General features: G+C 33.2%; 2 protein-coding genes across 4 annotated transcripts in view; one reads left to right on the top strand and one right to left on the bottom strand.

Moving 5' to 3' along the window:
- Positions 1-890, bottom strand: part of LOC128208763 (uncharacterized) — a 77,173-nt gene extending 76,283 nt beyond the window's left edge. For both annotated transcript variants that reach the window (XM_052912338.1, XM_052912339.1), the window contains exon 1: positions 795-890. The gene's annotated coding sequence lies outside the window, so the exon portion shown is untranslated. The remainder of the gene's footprint in view (positions 1-794) is intronic.
- A 10,582-nt stretch (positions 891-11,472) lies between these two features.
- On the top strand, positions 11,473-18,848 carry LOC128207543 (39S ribosomal protein L14, mitochondrial-like). 2 transcript variants are annotated; one of them, XM_052910523.1, is made up of 3 exons: positions 11,473-11,508; positions 16,839-16,918; positions 17,876-18,848. In XM_052910523.1, exons 2-3 carry the CDS (start codon positions 16,839-16,841, stop codon positions 18,246-18,248), a joined length of 453 nt encoding a protein of 150 aa, XP_052766483.1. In that variant the 5' UTR covers positions 11,473-11,508; the 3' UTR covers positions 18,249-18,848. The 2 variants fall into 2 exon arrangements, with proteins under 2 accessions (XP_052766483.1, XP_052766482.1); XM_052910522.1 differs by having other exon boundaries at positions 11,483-11,520.
- The last annotated feature ends 1,836 nt before the right edge of the window (positions 18,849-20,684 follow it).

Raw genomic sequence — 20,684 nt, 5'->3', positions numbered from 1 at the left:
TTTAGGGGTTGAAATGACAAAGGAATTGAACTTGATTTCACAAATGAGTATGGAGTTGAAAAGTCTTGGGGTTGTAATAATATATGTTAAATCTGACAGCCAACATGGTGATCAACTGATTAGTCATATAAACAGCCGCTTCAAAGTCTTTGACGATTTTTGTTTTGACAACTACGCGTCCATATCCCACTTGTTGGTTTCCTAGCCAAGAATGACAGATCACAGGGCTAAGTATATTGAGCGGAAAGATAACAGGTACCTGCCAGATGGTTAAAAAATTGGCGATGCTTCGTTGACAGATCAATCTAAATTTGAGTTTCATGAAACCTGGGAGTAAGATTACTGTATTATTGGTCCCAAATGAAACACTCAAGTGTATTTATGAGAAAGCCCAAGGTATTGGCTAAAAATAATTTATGTTTAACTTAGGTGGTTCCATTTAACAATGTAGTGTTAAATATGGTGGATTTACAGTTGAAGAATATATTTTACATTGGGATGAATCAGTCGACTTGTGGCGTTTAGGGAACAAAATGAATAGCCAAATGTTAAAAATGTTCACTATACCCAGTACGCACATTATTGTGGCTACTAGTCTAAAATAATAGACGTGTTATACGGGATTCCTCCAATCCGTAAAGGATTTGCCATATCAAAATCTAAAAAAAATCCGTCAACGTACAATTATTTGGACTATTGTGGCCACCTGCTGATGATTTATCAAGTGGGACAGTTTAATCAACTGGTATAATACGCAACATTTTACATTAACAGTATTTCACTATGTGACTTACCTATAATAAAATTTAAAAAAATAAAAACATTGAATTAAAAAGAAGTTTTCAAGCTGACATCATATTCTCTATTTTCGTTTTCAAGTTGGATTTCCACGGCCAGCTATAAATAGAAATGAGCGCAGCCAATAAGGGGCGATACTATTTCCCGGTCCCGGTCTCATCCGGTCTCTGTTTTCAAAATTTTATAGTAGGTATCGGGCGTGATCGTGAAGGTGTGAATGACCGCGGGAGGTAATAGGATTGCAAAAGATTACAGTTGATTAACGTTGTTAAGAAAACAAACATTAGATATTTGATGATAATTATTTCATTTTTTATATCAATAAAACAAATAATAAATTAAGGCAAAGATAATAAAACCCATAAAATATACACATGTACTAAAATTAATGTCATCAATAACAAACACATTGTTTTTTTTGTTGTTGTTGTTGTTTTATTTTTCTATATTAAATTCAGTTATAAGTATACTAATGATAAAAGTAATACAAATGTAAACAATGCATGAATACAAGTAAATCAATTTTGCAAGTCAACTCAGTACTTCAGAAATTCTAACATTTTTTGTTGAAGTGACACTCGTATTTGTAACCGATACAAACACATTCATAACAAACATAAATTTTGAGTAATAAACCTTTAACTTTTTACTAAATAATATATTTATGCAAAATATAAATAACTGATAACAAGATTGTAACCGTGTAGCTGAGTACGCAAAACTATTAAAAGACTGGTGAATGCTTAAAGATTTAAAGTGGTCAACTATCATAACATAAGGTAGGAATATCGTGTTTTTTTCACTTTTCTTTCAAATTCAACACGGTGCCAATTATGAGATATGTATTTATCATGTTTGGTAAGTTCAAAAACAACAACATGAATTGTAGTATAAATCATTTGGGAGTAATAGTGCATCTTTAACTAATGATTTTGTTGCAGGAGATGAACTGCCACGACCAGTTGTCTAATGTATTTCTGCCTGATTGTCTATTTTTAATTTTTATCCCGACGTATTTCATGTGGACTCTTTTTTTGCATTTTCAATTATCGCAAATAACTAAACAAACGACGAAATCTAGCATTTCAAATGAACATAATGTTTTTATTTTGAAAGTCTTAGGGATACCAGAAAACGCTGCCGATCGCGACTTCTCATCTTTTTAGGAAACAGATAGACACTAACAACGAACTTGACATTTGTATTTACATAGCCATTCTTAAAACAAAATTCAACAGCAGTTGCAAAGACACCACAGTCATGTACATTTGGTTGTTGTTGAACTCGCAGAACCTCATTTGCTGAGATTTGTTACTTAAAAAAAATTCTGTTAGTTGTATTTGAATATTGTTCTTGGGTTCTTGTGTAATTTTATGTTTTCACCTCAATTGTAAAAGTAATAACTGCTTTCTTTGGTCGTCTGTATGCTAGTTGTCAAGTGATTCGTGCCATCAAAGAGAATTTGAACTGAGGATGGTTGTTGTTTCCAGGTCATTCATGTCGGAAAAATTAGCTCATTTAGCTAATGTTTCTTGATAAAAAGTACTCGACTTTAAATAAAGATTCATGTATCTTGTATCTCTATCATTTATAAAATAGCCTCCCGAATATTTCAGTAGGTAATTAATTATTACTATACTTATTATATTTTCTCAAGGAACTCCTCATAACAGGTTTATTACAATACACAATAATTTCATACCATAAAAGGTGTCAATGCATTAAACAACGCGTGTCAGGGATTAGCGCCTGTCCCTAGTTAAGGACATGATAAACGGATAAGCCAGTTTTATTACACACGCACGGCTACTGTTCGGTTCATATATTTAGTTATGCCTATACCTATATTTTCTCGAATTCATATTTAGTATAGAAATATTGTTGTTTATTATAAAGGCAATGATATAGAATAAATGATGGTTATGCAAAGGCTCTAATGAAGTTTAAAAATAATATGATTTTAACATATAGCCAAATTTGAAAATAAATAATACAATCAGCATCATATTTCTTAAACAGTAGAGATCATTGCAAAGTTCCAGTAGACAAATAAAATATATTTTGCTTAAGGTGTGTTATAATGACGAAGGCATTCGTATTTATTCAATGTTAGCGAATAGCACGAAAAATGGACACGTAATAGTTTACACCTATAACAAATTGCATAAACAGTTTACACCTATAACAAATTGCATAAACAGTTTACACCTATAACAAATTGCATGAATTAAAACATAATGTTCATATATTTTATTCCATTTTGTTACATATAAAAGCAAATAAAATTGTCAAATTAGTTTAACATACATCGGCAACACAATCCGCTGCCCGAGGCCATAAGTTATGATACGGGAATTATGAGACCGGATGAGACCGGATTTTACGAGGAGAGACCGGGAAATAGTATCGCCCCAATATAAGCCGGGACCCGAGACCTATTTTAGGAAAAGACGGGACTATCAATATCGATCCCGGGCAGGGAACAATTAAAGTGCTATATGACGGGAACATCGGTATCAGTGACTGTTGACATTGGTCTCGGGATGGGACCGATAAAGTGATATGTGCCGGTACCATCACAGCCGGGACTTCGAGATAGATGTTGATGGGGAAAAGTTATGGTATACTAATATACCCAATAAATGACCTTTGAATAATGAACATGAATATATCGCTGATGTTTGGCACTATTGCTGTAGCAAAATTAAGTGAAAAGTTTTCACCTACAATGCACTAACTAGTTTTGATGTGATAAATCGTCTTTTCATACGATTTATATGATGAAGTGTTTGAAAGCATCCCACTATTATAGAACACACTCTTAACTACTTGGTATAATGAATGAATGCACATAGAAAATAGAAGATTTAACTTAATGTATTTACAATCACGTACGTTATACATAATGGGACCCAACTAGCAGAAATTGCAGAAATTGAGATACTTTCTAGAAAGTAATATGATGAAGTGTTTGAAAGCATCCCGCTATTACAGAACACAATCTTAATTACATTGTACTTGGTATAATGTATAATTGCATACAGAACTTTAAAAATTTAACTTAATGTACTTGCAAGCAGCAAGTTATACATAATGGGAGGCCAACTAGCAGAAATTGCAGAAATAAAGAGACTTTCTAGAAAACGAACCACTATATTAAATTTTGCTTTTGTTTATATTCATTTATTTTTAATCTGATTTGTTCTATGTCTTTGGCGTTTACCCTGTGCCATTAAATTAGGTTTATGTTTGAACTTTAGCTACTAAGCTTGTTTCTGTAGTTTTTCATATAAATATTTAATGAGAATGAATGCATAAAAGTATCATAAACATTTAATAAATAGCAGCACAGCATAGAAGACACAACGTTACAATAACGTGTTGGTTCGTTATTTTAGGCATGTACAAGTTCCGGAAGTTTGGAAGGTGATAACATCTTAAAGGGACTGTGTCACAGATTGGCACCAAAAAAGTTTTTTTCTGTAACGAATCTCAGGACAATTATCTAATAGAATGTGTTACGCTTTGATATCATAATTGTAAAAAAAGTACCAAAATGTAAAAAAAAAATTGTCTCGGAGACCGGGTTCGAACCAGCGTCGCCAAAATTGTAGTCCAGCGTTTTACTCACTGCGCTACAACAGCTTATTCTATTGTATTAAGCTATACACCTACCTCGGTAATATCACGTGATAACACCGACTAGCCAATCACGCATAAGGAATGAATTCTACCTGGTTGACATACCCAGTAATCTTTTTTAATGGGAAAATACGAAATAACTGCTAAACTTAAATATAATTTAAACTATATATGTGATACTTCAGTTAGTAACTTTCAATGCATTGTACACATCGATTTTATCGAGTTTATGTCATTTTTTGACAATTTTATTTTTTTTCGCTATTTTATCATCTGTGAGACAGCCCCTTTAAAGCAATTTTAGTGTTAATAAAAGTCAGTAATATTTGTTATTAGTAGTTTATTTTGGTAAGATAGTTATTCCTGTGAGAGGGGAATTTTCTATACACAATTAAGACGCCCTGGCCAAGATTCTTTGGGTGTCAGTTTTCTTCGAGTAGGGGTCTTTTTTCTATACCGAGGGTCATTAATCTATAGGGGTCATTATTTTTTTTCTGTAATTTTTTAAACAAAAATATAAATACAAACTCCTAGGAGATTTGCCTTTCAATATTGATCATTTTCTCCTGTTATAATGTTGATGAAAGTTTACCTCTTTGAATAGGTCAAGTAGTTCAACTTACAAGAAACAAGAAATTTAATCGTATTTTGTCGTTATTTTTTGTTGGTCTAAGATTTTTTTTATTTAAAATATAAGAATGACGATAAATATTAATCTAAACTGCCATAATGCAGTCCAAGACGGCCGTGTAAATATGGCAGAAGTATTTAAAATTCTTCAAACAAACTCTATGTGCACGGCGACAGCAAACATTAAGTTTGTTCCTGTAAATACGAATTATTAAATACTAGTTAAAGGTTTAAACGATATCCGAGTCTCATATGTATAAGGTATTAAATATGTTAATAGCGAATATATAAATACATGGTAATTTAAGCAGTTGTTGAACGAGCATGGAATTGTTTATTTTTTATTTATATCGTTTTATTACTTTATTAACTTGCGAAAATGTAACGAATTTACAGACATATTAAAAGTACTTACAACCCTGACATAAACATGTTAGAAATTCAAAGCAGCAGAAGTGTTATATTAATTTTAAATAACATTTTGCGATTGTAAAATATTTATTTTGTATCAATAGCAATAAGTTCAGTATATTTCTTACTAGATTCAGATGTTTTGCACATAACCTAAATATTGAAGAAATAGGATATAGAAACTAAGGAGAGAGGAAATGTGTTAAATGCGTTATGAATGTTGAATTGTGCTTCATACTCTCCTTCTTACGATAAAATAGTATACCTTTATTTCATATATATATATTTCATTCAATTTATGTTTTCATCAAATGCTATAGCTGCAATGGGTCGAAGAGTTTTTGACGGGTCGGTTCGGGTATTTTTTCTTCGAGTAGGGTATTTTAAGTATGGAAGATAGTTCACGAAATAACAGGCTATAATAAACTAATACTACACTAATAAATTTTATTTCGGAAATGTCAGAAAGCTCATTGTTCATTAAAGAAGGTAAGTAGGTTATACACTTATATATGTTCTTGATGTGTTTTTTTTTTTAAGAATGCTTGTAGTATAAGACCCTAAACAGAATACGATCTATTTTAAACTCAAACTCGAACTATTCTTTTTAACTTAAAGATGCACTCTTACTCCCAAATAAGATTTACCACAATTAATAATATTGTTCTAACAGTCCTTAAGGATGAATAAATGTCGAAAACAATGGTTTTTATGAAGGATACCTAATTTAATTTGAAATAGATGTGAATAATACACGGTAATTCTACCTTAAAAATGTAAAGTAGATCACAGTAAATCTTTTAGCATTCACCAATCATTTAATATTTTAACGCTTTCAGCTGTTAAATACACGGTTACAATCTTGTTTTCAGTAATTAATATTTTCCATAATTGCATTATTTAGTAAGTAGTTGAAGGTTTATCACTCAACATTTATGTTTGTTATACATGAGTATGTATTGATTTTGAATAAGAGTTTCGCAATTTTATTTCGGATTGTTTGCTAATTACTTTTTTAAGTAAGTTTATTTTCGGAAATATAAGATAGCTATTTTTCCTTAAAAGGAGTTAAGTAGTGTATAAACTTCTGTTCTTGTTGTATTTTGTTAAAGATTTTTTAAGTATTAGACCTTTAACAGAATACGATCTATTCCATTCTACTTAATTTATGAAAATTTATTTGGAATGGCTTTTAACATCATCATAATCTATCATTTAGTTGGTCAAGAAATAAAAAAGTACACACACTTTCAAGCAAATGGTCAAAATGTTCTAACATCCTATTAGAGTAAGCATACGTGTGTTAGTAAATGTGTTGTTGTTGTTTTTTAATCAAAAGAGTCTTGCACAAATCGTCTTTAATATAGACCTAAATCTTGTCCGCATGACGTTAATCATGAACCAACAGTAGCTGTGTGTATCAATAATCGTGCTAATCCGTTTGTCATGTACTTAACGAAGGGCAGGTGCTAATATCTGACACGCGTCCGTATAATAACAGTCATAAAAGTTTATTGGTGTGCACCTGTCATAAACAGAATAAGAATATTGAAGAAAATAATAAAATATTTTGTAGGTTTTTTTTAACAATGTATTATTACTTACAGGGCAACGTTATCAATAAATGACTGTTTCACAAAAAAAATCATGTACAAATTTACGTAGTGTCGATAATTCAGAAATCCACATTTTGATTCAATTGCAGGTGATGGTTGTAATGACTGGTACCTATGACAGAGAATGCACCGAGGTATGGCTTTGTAAACCGATAATATAAGTGAAAATGGACTTTCTCATATTACTCAAAATACTTTATGTTAGTTTGAAAAATATCCGCAAAATATTGTAGATAAGTGTTTTTGTATACAAGACCGGCAATCAGTATATTTCGACGTATTCATTGTTGTTCGTGCTGCACTGCATGGTTATTCGGTGCATAACCTTATAATAATTAATAATATTTAGAAAATGAATGTGTAGCCGAATTTCCTTTTGATAATATGAACCAATGCGACGACTTCAACAGATGGTACCACAAATATTGTGTAAATGCACCATTCGACGTTTCGCTAGCAAATGCCGAGTAAATGTTGGTCTTTGTAAATAAATTTAACAGAAATGAGTTAAATAGACTTGATTAAATATAAACTGATATACGTTATTTATTATTTCAATAATTATTTATACGGTACATAAAATCCCCGAGTGAATTCTTTATCCCACCGTGATTATTTCGTAATTGCGCCATGTGTATCACGCCTTTCATATACGGTAATAAAGTTTACTTTGTTGTGTATCATATTTTTCAGTACATTTTTTTTCATATTCATTATTTCATCTGTTTATAAATATAATGTCAATTTGTAGCATTACCTTTATATATCTGCATTTTTGGCAAACAAATTTTTCGATATGTGAGATATTAATATACCAGGTATATAACTAGTTGTATAACACTTATATGTTTTGATATTTGTGTTACTATACTTGTTATTTAAAACATAAAACTCTTGAAATATAATGTTTTTACCATACTTTGTTAATACTGTTATATAAATGTTATTACATGTTCGTTCTTCAATGTTCATACTAATTTCTGTAAGTTATTACTAAACAATAGCTAGTAACGCAAGTAAACGAAGGGTAAACGAAGTATCTTCTTATTGATAGACAGATCTGGATCGTTTCCATTTAGATTCTAAATAAAAGTGTTCTGTTATGGGTTACTTCATAATAGAATCCAAAGTTAGTTTGTTTAATTAATTTTGCAACTTCAAAAATACCTCCGTCATTTGTTTATATATTTTTTTACAATAAATAGTTTACATTTCTCAAAAATCTCTGTCATTATGTTATTTTTGTTAAGAATAACATTTGATAAATGAATTCAAAGGTTTGTTTGTTTGTTTAATAAATGACACTTGAACCCCGTAATAGGGCCATTAACACCTTTTCTCAATATGTCTATATTGGCTGTGTAACCGCTGCGTTTTCCCTACCAGTATGTTTATATATTGATTGCGTTAATCGCTGCGTTTTATACCGACCCATTACGTACGCCTAGAGTGGTTGGTGAAGGATAATGTCAAATACAATATACAAGTTTATTACAAGTTTATTTCTCTTTTCCCAGAAGGTCATAGACCCATGTGGTACAATTTGCAAAATATATGATATGGCAAACGTGCATCAATATTAAGTTGACATGATCTCATACATGCATTACGGTAGCACCTTTTACACTTATATGATGTACATGTTTATAATAATTCACATTTTCGTCGTATGTGTCAAAAGTATATGTGCAACATAAGACTTAAAAGAATAAAGAAGTGTGACAAAAATCCAGTTGTACTGACTTTACATACTGTTAGTATTAGATTAGACCTATCACTAGTGCTGTAGATAATTTGACAAATTAAAACCTTTCTCATTTGAATATTGAATTTAAATTACATTGATAACGAAAGTGTGAATTTTACATACATTTTTACATACTGCATACACCATTTTCGACAATAGTAATATTTAAAGAATTTATTTAACAAATTTGATTTGATTGTGCACGGGAGATAATTGCTATGGTCTTATCACTCGACCTGTATATCGAGTTATGTAACATCCGCCGCACTATACCTTTAACAATGTATTGACATAGTTACAATATAATTATTAACATAATTGACTGCAGTTATCTAATAAAATGGAACAAATTTGTATATAAATGTGTATTGTCCACAAGTTGTCTCTAACAACATAATCAAAGGCTTTGCTAAAATCAATAAAAGCGCAATATAATTTTTTACCGTTATTAATCATATGAGAAATCAAACCATGCAAAACAAATATATTATCTACCGTGCCCATTTTTTGCCTGAAGCCTGACTGGGCCTCAATATATACACCATAATTTCTGCCCATTCTACCAGTCTATTATTTAAAACACGTGAAAATAATTTACCTAATGTACTCAATAATGTAATTCCTCTATAATTGTTTTCATCATTGATATTGCATTTTTTATGTAGGGGTATTACAAATCCTTCAGACCAACTTTCTGGGAAGTATCCTACTTCAAAAATTTGTTAAACAGGTTTAACAAAAATGGCATTAAAACATGTTTACCATTAATAAAGAATACGTTAAGGTATTTATCCGGACCACTACTTCTATTTGTCTGTAGTTGACGAATTGCTTTTAGTAAGTACTGTTCAGTAATAGGGACATTCAATTCATGAAACATTATATTAAAATCATTTTGTTCATACCTCTCTATAAAATACAAAACATCTTCATCAGGCCTAAAAAAGTGATCGTCTGGGTTATTCACAGACTCAAAATATTTCTTAAATACATCAATTTGAATATTAGACTGTTTAACACCAGCACAAGTTTTAAGCATTTTCCAACACAACTTAACGTTTTTATGTTTTGCTTCGGTTAATTTTGCCGTTTCATTGCGGTCATAATCTATTTTACATTTGCGTATACATGATTTATATTTCGTACGTGCATGAACCATATTTTGTCTATTAAAATCAGATCTATTATTTCGATAGACATTTAACATTTTGTGAAAAATAGTTCTAAGTTCAAAACATTCTTGCGTATACCATTTACAATCAACAATATGAGTGGCTGAAGTATCGCTATCAGCGTTTAATGTATGTTTAATATCCTTTTTAAACAAAGGGGACGCAACCCGTCAATAATATTAGAAAAATCATTAATCACTCTGTCGTCTATATGGTACAGCTGAATGCGCTCTTACTTTAGACGCAGCACGTGGATTACGTGCATGCCCACGACTCTGCCGTTGTGTATAATCAGTCTGTATAGATTCAGATGCCTGGTTCACTTTCTTGACACTCAATGTTTTTGGAAGTGTTTCATGTACAGACTCACTGTGAAGGCATTTGACATGGGTTTCATGGATATTTTGGGAATAATGGTTTGAGTTAGAGGACAAACTAAGGGACTCGTGCATATTCGTTGGCTTAGGATTCGGCATGGATTCTGACTGTATAGAGTTAGTCTGAATGACATGAGTGGATTGGTGCACTGTAGGGTGTAGTTGTGTAGGAACTACTGGGTTGCCCGTGGTATCAGTACTAAGGTTGTGTTGATGAGGGGACATTTCGGAATCAGGCCCAGTCTGTCTGTATGATTGAACAGAGTTATTGCCACCGCACACAGGGACATAGTTTGGTGGAACAATTGTAGGGTGCTGGTACGGTAGCGGGGATTGCGTATTGGACATAGGATTTAATATGTTGTGTGAAGGTGCAGGATTCGGACTGGAGTTAGTATATCCTATACAAGTGTTTGGATTCTGTTGGATATAATACTGGGGATTAACCGTGCCGTATGGATTACTTGAGGGAGAGTTACCCACAGGAGCCTGTACCCCGTAGCCTAGTAAGTTTGTCACTGCATGTTGCATGTTTCCAGATTGCGTCATCGCATGTTCACCAGTCTGCATGGGAATATTACCATACATAGCACTTTGAGCATAAGCACCACCCACAGGGTCCAGACGATTGGCCCTGATGTAGGAATTCCACTCGGATAACTCGTCGCCCATAAGTTTACCGTCCATGAGGAGTTTAGCCGGGTATACCATTACGATCTTAGCCTGGGGGTTCTGTCTTTTAAGATCTTTCATGCGGGGATACAAACGGGATCGGGCTTCTTGTATTTCCTTCGGGAAATCATAGTCAATCGAAAACCCGGTATTTTTCAGCAACGTCACATTTTTCATAATGATTTCCACATCGCAGAATTCAGTGAAATTGACAATTATAGGTCTGCGCTGTATATGTTTTCTACGATCCTTCATGCCCAGCCTGTGAGCACAATATAGAATTGAACAAATAAAAACATCGATTTGTATTAAGCAAAAGGGGAGGTCACTGTGTTGGTTCAATTCATTTGTTTGTGATGGTTACCGGATCATGCGCGTTTTAAACATGTAACATTTTACCGGTATTACAATAAAATGTTCTGTCGTAGGATTCGCTCATAATTGTAAGGTTACGGGTTTGTACATTTTAATGTTTTCTTTTAAATTTAATGATTCCTATAGAAAAAGTTACAATAATGGTTGTATAACAAGTCACTAACAAAAACTTTATCAATATTATTTAAGTATTTTAAGCGGACATTAAACATCTGAATGTGTGACGAAGCTTGATGCTTTTCTAGACTAAAAAATGAGCATGGAACATCATATTAACTCAGTTTGCATATTAGAATATGGACAATTATGTCAAATAGGCCACATCAGGAAATATCTTACAGATGCTTCAAAATCATTAGTAAATTCTCTCATCATGTCACTCCGTGATTATTGCAATGCACTCTTGCATGTAGTCCAAATAATTGTACGTAGACGGATTTTTTTAAATTTTTGATATGGCAAATCCTTCACTTACAAATTGTTTAGTATCAAAAGTGGGTAGTTGTTCCGATCAGGATTCCGGGTTAAAGCATATAGCGTCTATAAAATATCATAAAAACAAGAAATATTACCAGACAATGTTATTTTATATTAGTTCTGTACACAAAAAATAAATATCCAACTTATAATTATGAGTTTGACGGCTTTTCTTCATTTCATTCTGTCAAAACATAACGATATATACATGAAGGGCACCTGCAAGGCTTCAGGGCACAGTTTTAAATTGCTCGGAACATTTCGGCCATGGCCGAGTTGTTACGATTATGCAACGAGGTTATCTCAAAGCTTTGTCGGAGGCCAGGGTACCAGTCGTGAGGTAAACATATCCCCGGTTCATGTTCGCGCGTAAAGTTGAAAAGCGCATGCCGGGTCTGGCCGGTGTGCATAGTTAAAATTACTGGCGAGGATCTGTGAGTACCCACTGGTCTGACTATTGGACTCATTCCCAAAGCAAAATATAAGGTATTTTTCCCAATCTTCAGAAAAAAATCCCAATCAAAAATAATTTTTTTTAGAAAGTCTTTTCACATGTACTGGTTCATTTTCAACAATCCTATTTAAAAAGTGATGTTTTTTTGGTAATTGAACTCGGAAATCATTGATTTTCATCACATTCAGATATATGTATGAAATATTATCTGTCATGATCGATTTATTGCAATAGATATTTACACCCAAGGATTGATATTTCAGCCATTTTGGGTCTTTTAAAGGGAAATAAACTAATATAAAATCATTTCCTAATTTGCAGTAGACTAGACAGCTTTTTCTTATAACTGTAAAATTTCCCAATTTCGGCATTTTCACGACGCAAAATTTCCCAAAATGTCTAGGGTCTTTTTCCCAAATTGGGCAAAAAAAGCCCTGTATCATTGAAATACCTGGCCCACGTATGCAATGTGTATTGTATTAATAAATAGGGTTTTAGGTTCACATCTAAGGTACCATTAAAGTTAACCTAGGAGGAAAAGTGCGCCCTGTGTGGGGCTCGAATCCACGACTGCCAGAACACTAGCACGGCGCTCTAACCATCTGAGCTAACCGGGCGGCTGGTTCAAACACACACACACTTCACTCCTCCCCCATTAACCTTTAAGCCCGACAGATGCACTCCTTCTGTTTACCGCTGCCACCAGTAAAGTTAACCTAGGAGGAAAAGTGCGCCCTGTGTGGGGCTCAAACCCACGACTGCCGAAACACTAGCATGGCGCTCTAACCAACTGAGCTAACCGGGCGGCTGGTTCTAACCCACATACTACACCATTCAGACCTCAAAGTGCACATCAATCCTCACACCATTGTGAGAAGGATGCACCTTTGGAACTGACACTTCAGATTCAAGTGAAAAACTGTGCAAGAAATACTTTCAGTACGGATTGAAAATCAAACAAAAAAACCTTAAGGCCACAACAAATTGACCATTTGTTCGTCACATTTGCCTCACCTAAAATTCAAAAAACGAAAAAAAAAAAAAAAATTGTGCCCGCCGAATTTGGCTGGCGGATTATTTTTTGTTGACTTCTGAATTTCCCCTATTTTCTGAATTTCTTTGTCTTAGAATATAAACCTGCCACGTCGACTTCAACTTTTTTGAAGGATTTATATTGTTAGCGAGCAAACGTTCCTCGTGTTAGGACCAAATCAGGTCTGGGTAACTGCAAAACAGTTGATATTTGTTGACAGTCGTTTTTGTCCAGAATATTTTGCAGGACCCACCATTGTTATTTATTTCGGTATTAATTTTCAGTTGACTTTTAGTTTTCGTAATGTAAAATACATGTTTTTAGTGAATATCAGTGTCATAGTCAATATGTTATAGTCTTCAGTAAACAACAGCAGTTTCACAGCATCAAAAGAAACAATTAAATGTGTGTTTTAAGTAATTCATTGTTTAGTACGTTTTGTAAATTTAGTGCTAAAAATAACTAGATCAGATTTTCAGTGCAAAACTTATATTCAAATTCATGGACACTTGACTTACAACCATTGAACATGTTTTCTTGAGTTATTTTTTTAAATTCTAAAATGCATTTCTCAGTTTTCTTACACATGAGTCATAAGTGTTTAGCGATAATGAGCGATCAGGGATACTTTTTATATTATTTTGACATTCTTATGTATCCCTGTAACGCTACGACTCTACCATTTAACACCGGGCGAAAAAATATAAAGTAATATTATGCATCAATGTTGAATAATAATGACAAAATGGTTCAATATGTATACGACAGTGATCTAAACTGGATTGAATTTGTCATTAGAGTCGTTATTTTCACATAAATATATTCTGGGTCACGAATACCATTTTATACATGTACAAAACCTGTCAGATTTGTTCCAGATTAAGTCCTTTACAGATATCGGGATAATTGATAAACAATCGACACATGTGAGAGTGTTATATCTAAACATGTTTTTTTTTGGCAAAATGACATAAATAAATATGTGTGTATTAGTAGGCAATAATATTTTTGTAGAAATTTGAATTTATAACGGAGATAATTTCAAAATTGTGGCCGCGAGGATTCTATGCGCAAGGACCGTTCGCTACTTTTTGCTGGGATGGTGAACAGCTCAAGTCTGCCATAGTAAAAAAAATTCGTCAAAAGACTCGTTGACGCTCATTTAGGTGGACTAATAAGTGTTTTAAACAGATAGAATTGTAGGACTTGTAAATGTTTTAAAAAGTTGTCTGTATTTACACAATCATACAGTATATAATAACATCAGTAAAATCAGAAAATAAAACTGAAAGTAAAATGACTGTTTTAAATTTCTCAATTCTTTGTTCTTATTGCACTTAATTTCTTTGATCGATTAGTAATAAAGTGGCCTGTTATAAAAGTGGTCTGTTTCTTACAGGCATTGAAGCCATGGAGGCTGTCATGTTAATTGTTATTCTTTTTCAAGGCACAGACCTATAAACCATAGGTTCATGGTCAAGGCGAAATATTGAAACCGAAACATCTTTAATCCACCACCTGCACTTAATATAATGATCAGTGCAACATTTTTTGTAGATTTTTTGATACTGCTTCAATTATATTGTCCCACAATTCAATCCACAGTGTCTTTATTTTAGAAATGTTCTCTGTGTTATTTACAGTTTTCGATCTTCAACCATGTCAAAGTCACTACAATTTTTATCATGTGCTTCAGGAGGTCCAAATTTAGACCTGACCCAATATTTGGAAATGCTCAATTGGTGAATTACCCTTACTAGTCAAAAAAAAAAATGTGATAGTAAGTTAAATTAGTATGGAATGAATACAGTTGTTGTTTGTTTTGGTCTTCGAATAATTGCACGTTACCTTTTGGAATGCTGTTGTTAAAATATATCCATGTTTAAATTGCTGATGCAATGAGAGTATAGATTAGTAAAGCACTTGATCCTATTGCCATTTGTTAAAGCAACTGCACCAGATGATCAATTTGCAAGAAATAAGAAAATTGTCGAAAACTGTCATGAACTTTGTATTTATGTGTACAATGCATTGAAACTTACTAAGTGAAGTACCACATAGTTTACAATTTATTTAAGTTTAGCAGTTATTTCATATTTTTCCATTAAAAAAGATTACTGGGTATGTCTACCTACCGGTAGTAGAATTCATTCCTTATGTGTGTTTGGCTAGTCAGTGTTATCACGTGATATTACCGAGTTAGGTGTATACATGTAGCTTACTATGTCACTCGATTAGAGTAAGCCGTCGGAGCTCAGTGGTTACGACGCTGGACTGCAATTTTGGCGACACGGGTTCGAACCCGGTCGCTGACACAATTTTTTTTTACATTTTGGTCCTTTTTTTACAATAATGATATCAAAGTGTAACACATTCTATTAAATAATTGTCCTGAGATTCGTTACAGAAAAAAACTTTTTTTGGTGCCAATCTGGTGTACAGTCCCTTTAAATATTGAGACAGATTTTCATGTGATACAATGAAAACCTTTATTTATAACTGTGAACCTATTTTGCAATTAAAAAGCATGTCTTGACATAATTGTATGATAAATTTGGTAAGAAATATACATTTTTTTATTTATTTTTTTAATTTCTCTTTGCGCTCACCTCTGATTTGCCTTAAATTTAAAAAAAAGTATTTTTATTTTTTTGTTGCTTGTTTGCTCCCACTTTTTTTTTGCAAATTCCATAGATCAAATGATCAATTTGTCGTGGCCAAAATCAATAATTGGAAGTAATCAGAGTGAATAATATGATCAATCATTGATTTCATAAAATTAAAATTGAAGACGTGCTTGAGAATGAGCAGTTACTAAATAATTTCCTGGCTGATATTCACCAGTGTTAGAAAATATCATCCAGCCATTCAGAAATATCACTTTCACTTATATATAGTAATGATACTACCGTAACCGTGAAACATTTCTACTGTATTTACTTTTTTGTTAGTGTCCGACTTTTAGGCACTGACAGATTTAGCACAATGCCAATTAAGTCAATGACTGTCATTGGTAATCAAAATCATTGAGGAAGCTCTAATGTGTTAAAAACTTTATTTTGATAATTCTCATAAGTAAATTTTATTAAGTAATTGCAATAAAGATTCTGATATATGATATCAATACATAATTGATTATCCCGAACTTTGGGTCAATCACTCGATTTTTCAACAATACTTGATCATCGCTTTATCTCTATTTATCAGATCAATGAAACAGTTTAAACAAATTATAGTTGTATATCAAATATTTTACCAGCAAATGTCTTTGACTTGAAACAATATAATCTTTTTAATAGTATCTCATCAAAATCAATTGCTATTTAGGTGGATGAAAAGCATTAATCATCATCAAACTTCATCACCATTATTTTGTTAACCAATATTTAACCAGTTCCTTCCTTTTTTTCCTTCACATGTTTAAACTCTTTCAGATGACTCAGGCCACGATGATAATTCGGCAGACTTCAGAACTTGTTCCCTTGATGTCTGCTTTGCATTCAAGAACATTTCGGTATGGACAGTTCTTTCATATTTACAGAGACTGGATGGAACAGATTATCCACATATTTTTTTATTCTATGCATGGAAAGAAAAATAAAAATTAGTGAAATACACAATTAACATGACACTGATTGTTAAAACTGTAACATTCATGTATTTCATGGGGATTTCATAACTTTTAACTCATCTAATTTTTGAAAAAAATGACGAGCAATGTTTTGAGTTTAGGTCACTTACATGGAAACTATCAAAGCTATTACTTTGGAACTTAGCGAACTTGTTTATTGAATAACCTTCTTACCATAAAGATGCTGAGTCTCACCTGTTTTTTGGGGTAAAAAACATAATTTTGATGGATTTCGAGAATTGGACTTGGCTTCTATAATTTTTTCACAGCCAATAAATAGAAAATGCACTTCAATATATGAAACAGATTTTTGAGTCACTCATTTGGAAGGGTAGGTGGAGGATCGGCGATATTTGAGTTTTTTTGGACTTTGTAATTTTTAGCTAGTCAGATTTGTGCTTGGGTCACTTAAATGCAAACTATAGAAGCTATCTCTTTCAAACTTTGGAATACCTGTTCACTATCAAAATGAAATAAATAAATTGTTTATGCATTATCTATAATATTACATTGGTTAGTATAGACTAAGAGGTGAAAAAAATAGCGTGCAAATGGATTTCAATCATTTTCAGATGTTCACACTCTACATGTACTTATTGCTAGTATTAAAGTGACAATGTGGTACAAAACAATTACCTGACCAACGGCCCATGTAATTAAAACTTTCAATGATTCTGATAGTGGATGAAGTTACTATTGCTTGCCAGTTTTTGTGCCAAATGTTGTGACTGATTCTTATTTAGTCAAATTATTACCAGTCAAAAAGCAGATTTCTTATGAAGCTTGTTATACCGCAAATAATTTCATTTTTGACTAACCTATCTCACCTCCACATTTCAGGACGTCATGCTGTCTGCACGAGCTTCGCAAGATGGCGAGGGTGAAAATTGTGGACAACAGCGTGCTTGGCCGAGACTCTCTGCTGAAGGGAAGACAACCCCGAATCATCCAGGTGTACAATGGGCCGCAGTTGGGCCGGCTCGGGGACAAGGTGCTTGTTAGTGTTTGTGGGGAGAAGAAAAAGGGCTACATTGTTGGCTGTGTCCAAAAACAGAAGGCTAATGTTCCGAGGTTTGACACAAACAATGTGGTGCTTGTGGAGGACACTGGTTTACCAACAGGAACAAGGATCAGAGTGCCAATACCGTCATGTCTTAGGGGAAAGGAAGGAGACTTTACTAAAATTTTGTCAATTGCTACAAAATTTGTATGAGAGTGTGTAAAAAAGATGACGTGTTCAACTTTTGGATATTTGTTCTATAGTAATAAATATTATTTGAATATTATGCAATTATGTGTTAGTTATAGAAAAAAATACTTTTATGAAATGGAGAACACTTTTTTCAAGCTAGAATTGTGGTACAATTTACCGGATACTGAATCCTTTTAACTTAATTAGCTACTATGATGATGATTGCCTATTCAAGAGTCAATTTCAATGATTCATTTTAAAACTAGAACCAGTCCAGTAGGGGTTTTTAGTACCGATACACTGTTGAGACTGTTTTGCCTCAGTGCAAAGCTCCTGTAATGAATACATACTAGTAAGCCAGTACAATAATGTGAAACAGGTGACTGTTCTTTGTACAGGAATTTAAATTGGAACTGATACATTCAATGATCAATAGCCAAGCAGTTGGTGCATTGGCCATTGGGACAGAGGTTCTTGTCTCGAGTTCAGACTCAAATGGCAAAACTGCAAATCTTCAGTTCAGCTCAGTATTGATGTAGAAATACACTGACTGTTTGAAATTGTACAATTATTTACATTTTTTCTTGTAAAACCAAAATAAAAAATTATTCTTTGCAATTTTATGGAAGTGCTTTTCTGAGTCAGAGTCTAGACCGACTTGAGACTGTTACTAATCTTGGGCCGGCCCAGTATGGTAAATGGTCCTAAATCACATGTATACAGCAGATTTAAAACTGTATATTTGATTGTGCTATGAAAGCTTTTCAGAGTTCATCTTAATTGTGTATCATTTCAATACAAAATATATTTTAGGCCAATAAAAAAATGGTTTGGTTAGGGTTACATCTTTTTCAAAAACAGGCAGGGGAGGTAGGCTTTTAAATTTCTATTAGGATCTATGTAAGAATTACCATCATAAGACAATTGTGGTAAAGTAATCTTCTGTTTAAAGGTTTTAAACTACTTATTGAAACACAAATATTTTTTTTAACAACTGACTATAAACATGGTAGGGTCGGCGGCTATTTCATGTAGGGTAGGGTAACCTGAACCAGATGCATTTTGGTGCATATGGTTAGTGGCCACCAAGCCGGACAAGTCGATTTTCTCCGGGCACTCCGGTTTCCCCCACAACACAACACCACACTCTCGCGCAACATCGTGCCAATGAGAGTGATTAATATAAGTTGCAATAGCTTCACAATCGTTGTAAAATTAAATGAGTTTAAACTAACTAAATGCATTTTTTAGGGCTTATTTATATTATCCCTGGGCACATAGGTTTGCATATGTTTGGCAGTTGGTAGATATTGTCCTGTACACGCAATGACTAGGTTTTGTTTTATGTAGGGTCATTAAACGTTATTAGTAAGTTGCCCCTGACAAGTAGATGACGTCATTCTTTTTGGGTAAGTAGGTCACGGTCAACAGTCTGAAAACAGTGCATAATAACTTGGGAAAAGTTTGCATAAGACCATGAAGAGGTAGGTTGCCATCATATGACCTCTATTGTTTTGGGGGTCAGTAGGTCAATGTCAGTTGTTTTTTTGGAATACCAACGTTTGAATATTGTATCATGAAACACACTGTCTTTAGGGTTAGAAAACAGTGTCCACACAATAACTAGAAAATTGTTTAACCTAGGGCTATAACTCCACAAGTAGATTGCCCTACTGTAGAGCAGTAGATTACGCCCATTGTTTTGGGGGTCTGTAAGTCAAAAAACTAAAATGATATTTGTAAAAAATGTGCATCTTCAAAATCGTATGATGTAGGATCTCGATTTATTGAAAAGTTGGAGCATGTTCATTGTTAATATTTTTGTGAACCCACAGTACAGTTAGAGTAATATCAGTGAACAATGAGGTAATATAATGCATTCATTTAAAACTTCCAGCAGTTTATTACATAAATGATTAGCAGTAAGTGATGGATAGACCTGAAGTGCCATCCAGGTCAATGGAATATGCAGTTGTTAATATGCCTATATTCAGCAAGAGCTATCATAAACTATAAGCATATACTGGCCCCCATTATGGTAGACATCAAGTTGTGGAAAAGTGATACAGTAACAGGTAGGGATATGGGTCTTGCACCCGACACATCGTCTTTATGTACTAAACATCTTAACATATCTCTATGCATGACTAAGTTACAGTCTGGAAAACAACTAGACTCTTATCTATGTGTATATTAAATGAAGCATTCCATATTGATTGGACTCTTTAGTGTGACCTTAAACTTTCAGGGACGGAGGTGGGTCTTGCACATGACACATCGCCTTTATGTTCTATACAAGTGCCAATCAATTTTGAAATCACTCTTGCATGACAAATTCATAGCCCATACTTTAATTCTATATGTGCATTTATGCAGCATTCCATAATGATTAAACTCTCTTTGAAGTCGGGTCATTGGTCTTGCATCCGACACATCACCTTTATGACCAAAACTGAT

This window comes from Mya arenaria, chromosome 11 (genome assembly GCF_026914265.1).
Source record: "Mya arenaria isolate MELC-2E11 chromosome 11, ASM2691426v1".
In the NCBI taxonomy this organism is placed as follows: Eukaryota; Metazoa; Mollusca; class Bivalvia; order Myida; family Myidae; genus Mya; species Mya arenaria.
The sequence above is the reverse complement of the archived record's forward strand: the minus strand, read 5'-3'. Positions and strand labels throughout refer to the sequence as shown.

Excerpts from the sequence above, each read along its gene's own strand:
- LOC128207543 (XM_052910523.1), top strand. The coding sequence starts at position 16,839 with ATGACTCAGGCCACGATGATAATTCGGCAGACTTCAGAACTTGTTCCC. Across the intron at positions 16,919-17,875 it reads TTGCATTCAAGAACATTTCG|GACGTCATGCTGTCTGCACG; the intron begins GTATGGACAGTT and ends TCCACATTTCAG.